At 39.8% G+C, this 7,193-nt stretch overlaps 1 protein-coding gene across 1 annotated transcript; it reads left to right on the top strand.

The window, feature by feature from the left end:
- On the top strand, window positions 2,014–2,637 carry LOC109342479 (RNA-directed DNA polymerase homolog). Its single transcript, XM_019580457.1, has one exon. It carries the CDS (start codon window positions 2,014–2,016, stop codon window positions 2,635–2,637), a length of 624 nt encoding a protein of 207 aa, XP_019436002.1.

Here is a 7,193-nt window from a genome sequence, read left to right as displayed (position 1 = left end):
TTTTCTAGTGCACCCCAGACACCGCTCTCACCAAGTGGGTGGAAGTCGAGGCCCCATCATCAGTCTTTTGGGAAGACAAGTAATATAGTGTTGTACTCCATCAGCCATTCATAGGGCTCTTGGATGTTGTTGTTTCTTTGTTTAAGATTTAATATTCATTTTTCATTATATATTGGTACAATTTCAATGAATCAATTCATGCATTTGCAATTTTCACATCATATAGCACCATACTATACAGACATTAGTCTTTATGTTTATATTTTTGTTTTCACCATTTATTTCTCATTTATTTTCTTTCCACAAAAACAAAAAAATAATAATAACCAATAAAACACCCAAAAAAATCAACATAAAAACTGACATTGACCTATTGTAATGCAGATCTGAAAATGAGTCCGAAAATAATGACCATGTTAATAATCATTGATACAACTTTGATCATCCTATAAACTTGGTAGGAGAGGAAGATAGTGAAGATGATTGGGAAGCATCTCCTGCGTTATTACGATTGGTTGAACATGAAGGAAGAGATATTGAACCCCTTGATGAGCCTATCGAGCTAGTAAATCTAGGGACAAAGGATTACAAGAAAGAGATCAAAGTAGTCACTTTGATGGAATCGAGTGAAAGGAACAAGCTAATCAAATTACTACATGAGTACAAGGATGTCTTTGCTTGGTCCTATAGCGATATGTCGGGTCTAGATCGTAGTATAATGGAGCACAAATTACCTCTGAAACTCGAGTCTTTACCAGTCAAGCAGAAACTGAGAAGAATGAAGCCAAACCTCTCTCTCAAGGTGAAAGACAAAATCCAAAAATGGTTAGCATCTAGATTCATAAAAGTTGTGGAGTACCCCGAATGGGTGGAAAATGTGGTCGTTGTACCAAAGAAAGAGGGGAAACTTCAAATATGTGTTGACTACCGAGATCTCAACAAGGCAAGCCCAAATGATGATTTTCTAGTACCCCATATAGAAGTACTGGTGGACGGCACGACATACCATGCACTATTCTCGTTCATGGACGGATATTCTGGTTACCACCAAATCAAAATGGCAGAAGAGGATGTAGAGAACACCACTTTCATCACAATGTGGGGGACCTATTGCTATCAGGTTATGCCATTTGGTCTAAGAAATGCCATGACCACATACCAGCGTGTCATGGTTGCTCTTTTCCATGACATGATGCATAAAGAGGTTCAAGTCTATGTCGATGACATAATATGCAAATCAAAGACTGAAAGGGAGCATGTGGGAAATCTGCAGAAGTTGTTCAAAAGATTACGAGATTATAACCTCAAACTGAATCCCGCCAAGTGTAGTTTCGGGGTCAAGTCAGGTCAAGTTCTCGACTTTATAGTCAGTCAGAAGGGCATTGAGGTCAATTTGGAAAAGGGGAAAGCTATCACTGAGATGCCTCCTCTGAGAATAGAGAAATAAGTCAGAGATTTACTGGGTCGGCTGAACTACATCTCTAGATTCATATCACAGTTGATAGCTACATGTGAGCCCATCTTCAAGCTCCTCAGGAAGAACCAGCGTCAAGTGGAATGAAGAATATCAAAAGGCTTTTGAAAAAATTAAGCAATACCTGTTAAACCCACCCGTATTAATGGTAGAAGAGGATGTAGAGAAGACCATTTTCATCACAATGTGGGGGAACTATTGCTACCAGGTTATGCTATTTGGTCTAAAAAATGTCATGGTCACATACCAGCGTGCCATGGTCGCTCTTTTCCATGACATGATGCATAAAGAAGTGGAAGTCTATGTCGATGACATAATATGCAAATCAAAGACTGAAAGGGAGCATGTGGGAAATCTGCAGAAGTTGTTCAAAAGATTACGAGATTATAACCTCAAACTGAATCCCGCCAAGTGTAGTTTCGGGGTCAAGTCAGGTCAAGTTCTCGACTTTATAGTCAGTCAGAAGGGCATTGAGGTCAATTTGGAAAAGGGGAAAGCTATCACTGAGATGCCTCCTCTGTGAAAGACGAAATCCAAAAATGGTTAACATCTGGGTTCATAAAAGTTGCGGAGTACTCCGAATGGGTGGCAAATGTGGTCGTTGTACCCAAGAAAGGGGGAAACTTCGAATATGTGTTGACTACCGGGATCTCAACAAGGCAAGCCCAAATGATGATTTTCTAGTACCCCATATAGAAGTACTGGTGGACGGCACGACATACCATGCACTATTCTCGTTCATGGACGGATATTCTGGTTACCACCAAATCAAAATGGCAGAAGAGGATGTAGAGAAGACCATTTTCATCACAATGTGGGGGAACTATTGCTACCAGGTTATGCTATTTGGTCTAAAAAATGTCATGGTCACATACCAGCGTGCCATGGTCGCTCTTTTCCATGACATGATGCATAAAGAAGTGGAAGTCTATGTCGATGACATAATATGCAAATCAAAGACTGAAAGGGAGCATGTGGGAAATCTGCAGAAGTTGTTCAAAAGATTACGAGATTATAACCTCAAACTGAATCCCGCCAAGTGTAGTTCCGGGGTCAAGTCAGGTCAAGTTCTCGACTTTATAGTCAGTCAGAAGGGCATTGAGGTCAATCTGGAAAAGGGGAAAGCTATCACTGAGATGCCTCCTCCGAGAATAGAGAAATAAGTCAGAGATTTACTGGGTCGGCTGAACTACATCTCTAGATTCATATCACAGTTGATAGCTACATGTGAGCCCATCTTCAAGCTCCTCAGGAAGAACCAGCGTCAAGTGGAATGAAGAATATCAAAAGGCTTTTGAAAAAATTAAGCAATACCTGTTAAACCCACCCGTATTAATGGTAGAAGAGGATGTAGAGAAGACCATTTTCATCACAATGTGGGGGAACTATTGCTACCAGGTTATGCTATTTGGTCTAAAAAATGTCATGGTCATATACCAGCGTGCCATGGTCACATACCAGCGTGCCATGGTCGCTCTTTTCCATGACATGATGCATAAAGAAGTGGAAGTCTATGTCGATGACATAATATGCAAATCAAAGACTGAAAGGGAGCATGTGGGAAATCTAAACTGAATCCCGCCAAGTGTAGATCTGGGGGCACGCCGGGTCAAGTTCTCGACTTTATAGTCAGTCAGAAGGGCATTGAGGTCAATTTGGAAAAGGGGAAAGCTATCACTGAGATGCCTCCTCTGAGAATAGAGAAATAAGTCAGAGATTTACTGGGTCGGCTGAACTACATCTCTAGATTCATATCACAGTTGATAGCTACATGTGAGCCCATCTTCAAGCTCCTCAGGAAGAACCAGCGTCAAGTGGAATGAAGAATATCAAAAGGCTTTTGAAAAAATTAAGCAATACCTGTTAAACCCACCCGTATTAATGCCTCCTGTACATGGACGACCGTTGATAATGTACTTAACAATATTGGATGATTCTATGGGGTGTGTCTTGGCTCAACATGATGAATCTGGCAAGAAAGAGCGGGTTATTTACTACTTGAGTAAGTAGTTCACGGACTATGAGACAAGATATTCCTTACTGGAACACACATGTTGTACCTTAGCTTGGGCATCATGTCGTTTGAGGCAATATATGTTGAGTCACACTACATGGCTTGTGTCTAAAATGGACCCGATGAACCATATTTTTGAGAAACCGATGTTGACAGGCAGAATCGCCAGGTGGCAAGTACTATTATCAGAGTATGACATTGTCTATGTCACCCAAAAGGCGATAAAGGAAGCACACTTGCTGACTACTTAGCCCATCAACCGATAGAAGGACATGGATCAATGCATCAAGAGTTTCCTGATGAAGGTATCATAACATTATCCTTAGAAGATCAAGAGGAAGACGAAAAATGGACACTCGTATTTGATGGAGCCTCCAATGCGTTTAGACATGGGGTAGGAGCAATATTGGTATCTCCACATGGTAAAAGGAGAATGGGAAACTCCGTTATAGTAATCCTTAAGGTTTTCGAAGACTTCACTCTAGTAATCCACCAGGTAAAAGGAAAATGGGAAACTCGTGATAGCAAGCTGATACCTTATAGAGATCACATACAGAGGCTGATTGAGCAATTCGAGCAGGTCAATTTCTACCACATCCCTAGAGAAGACAATCGTTTGGCTGATGCCCTCTCCACCTTATCCTCCATGTTTCACATCAGCGGAGATGACCAGCCACTCATCAGTATAGGAAGCAAACATCAGTCAGCTTATTGCAATGCTATAGAAGTAGACGAAGATGGCAAACCTTGGTACCACGATATAAAAGAATACATTAAGAAAAAGGAATACCTTCCAGGTGCCTCGGAGAATGATAAAATGACCTTAAAGAGATTGGCCATGAGTTTCTTCTTAAATGAAGAAGTGCTTTACAAAAGGAACTATGACATGGTACTCCTTAGGCGTGTCGAAGTGAAAGAGGTAGAAGCAATCCTTATAGATGTACACGAGGGCTCATTTGAGACCTATGCAAATGGACATTCCATGGCTTGAAAGATATTAAGGGCAGACTATTACTGGTTAACAATGGAGACTGATTGTTGTAACCATGTAAGGAAATACCATAAATGTCAGATTTATGCCGACAATATCAATGCACCTCCAAATCCTTTGAATGTTCTATGAGCGCCGTGACCTTTCTCATTGTGGGGAATGGATGTCATAGGACCCATCGAGCCTAAAGCCTCAAACAAACATCGTTTCATTCTGGTAGCCATCAATTATTTTACTAAATGGGTCGAAGCGACTTCATATGCCAATATTACTCGAAAGGTAGTGGTTAGGTTCATTAGGAAGGAGTTGGTATGCCACTATGATCTACCAAGTAAAATCATCACAGATAATGTCACCAACCTGAATAACAAGCTGATGAGTGAGACGTGTGAAAATTTCAAGATCAAGCATCATACTTCTTCGCCCTACCGTCCTAAGATGAATGGCGCAGTGGAGGCTGCTAACAAAAATATAAAGAAGATTGTCCAAAAGATGGTAATTACTGATAAGGAATGGCATGAAATGTTGCCTTTCGCCTTACATGGATACCACACTTCTATTCGTACTTCCACAGGGGCCACCCCTTACTCCCTGATATACGGAATGGAAGCAGTCCTTCCTATCGAGGTAGAGATCCCATCATTAAGGATTATTGCGGAGTCTGAATTAGAAGAAGGATAATTAGTCCAAGCCTGATATGATCAGTTGAGCCTAATTGAAGGTAAAAGGTTGGTCGTTGTGTGCCACAGATAACTTTATCAAATGAGAATAATGAAAGCATATGCGAAGAAAGTTCGCCCACGTCAATTTCAAGTAGGAGACATGGTGTTGAAGAAGATCTTACCAATTCAAAAAGACCACAGGGAAAAATGGACTTCGAATTATGAAAGGCCTTATGTAGTGAAGAACATGGATGAAAATGACTTGCACCAATACTTTTTCTCTAGTGGAGCCTTAATATTGACTAACATGGATGAAAATGACTTGCACCTATCAGTAAACTCAGATGCTGTGAAAAAGTATTATGCCTAGAGAGGTTTTCCCTTGGAAATGTTATAAATAAACATAACATATTTCTCAATCAAGGTTTTATTGATGCATTATACATTGTCACTTTTATTTGTTGTCTTGCATGGAGAATGATGTAAATAAAACCGAACCGATGTGAAGTTGTATAGATCAACCTGATGATACGAGGCTTCTTTGAAACTTTCCAAACACTACGTAGATGCCACTAGTTACTCCCTTTGAGCCCAAATATTGTGAAATGAGATCTTTGTCTAAGAAAACATAACCCATCGGTATTTATAACCCGGGGAGGGTAGTTGTCCAACTACTTCCATTAGAATTCTCAAGTAGACAAGAGAAAGATGGGGATGGGAAACACATGTTTTGAGCTTCAAACTTTCTTTGATAACCATAGCCAGACCCATATATAAGCCCAAAAGACCTCATGGAATGTTGATCTATTCAAGATACACACATCATGGTAAAAGAACAAACTGACTCCAAATAAATAAATAAATAAGACAAATGTTTTCAAGACACAAATCACTCACACAATGCATTAATATTCCTTTCAAAAGTTCGGACTCAAACAAAAAAGGAACCAAGTCATACATGACACTAGGTCAAATTTTGGTAGACAATGATGAATGACACTAGGGCAGATGTTTTAGGATGATTCCATGCAGGCGAAATTAATCATGTACGGTCAGCAAAAATATCAAGCAATCAAATACTGGGGCAATTTTTTATGAATTGTTAAAGACTCATTCCAAGCTCAATCGTCAAATCGTATAGTGAAAGTTAACATGACTCATTATATAAGGCAACAAAAGGATATGCAGAACACCTTAAGCACATAGGCCACACTTCAGCCAATCATATGATCATGCATTTTATTATAACATGCATAGCATATTCCACCTTTCCAAATATTCTACATACACAATTGTTTTATTGAATATGTACCATACTATGAAAGTGAAAACTCTAACCCTTACAACACTTGATGACATCAATTTTCTATCCAAATGGTAATATGGTGCCAACAACTACAAAGAAATTATCTACTCCAATTCAATCATGAGCCACTTCATGGGCCAATCCCAAGCTGGTCTAAACGTCATCTAAAGACCGAGTGTTATGGTGTCGAGAAAGCAATAAGGCGATATTTACTACAAAGACAAGAATGCCCTTGAGGACATTTCCATATCATATGAGAACTTAAGCATTAAATAAACATACATTAGTTTTACATACACATAGCTCATGTCAAAAAGGCTATCGTTCATACATACATCACTCAACATATATCTCATGCATCAATAATAATTTCATGCATTGCACATCATACTCCCAAGCAATCACACTTTCAAAACACATATCCTACTTGCATAATCATACTCCCAAGCAATCACACTTAGACTTATTAGCATTGTCGGACTCAGACGCCGAAATGATATGACGTTGCTGGACTTAGACGCTAGAATGTTATTCCTTTAAAGGACATTGTCAAACTCATACATCAAAATGTGTTCTTTTATCAACCTAGGTTCTGGCAGTACCCCGACCTGCGTTCCTAGTGCTTTGATGTCCCAAGTTCTGGCATTACCCCGACCTGTGTTCTTAGATTTACCTTCCCGAATTTTGGCAGTACCCTGACCTGCGTCTTCGGTGTTCTCTTGTTAATCTAGGTTCCGACAGTACCC

Source organism: Lupinus angustifolius, chromosome LG03, assembly GCF_001865875.1.
Source record: "Lupinus angustifolius cultivar Tanjil chromosome LG03, LupAngTanjil_v1.0, whole genome shotgun sequence".
Classification (NCBI taxonomy): domain Eukaryota; kingdom Viridiplantae; phylum Streptophyta; class Magnoliopsida; order Fabales; family Fabaceae; genus Lupinus; species Lupinus angustifolius.
Note: the sequence above shows the minus strand (reverse complement) of the source record. Positions and strands in the feature narration are given on the sequence as shown.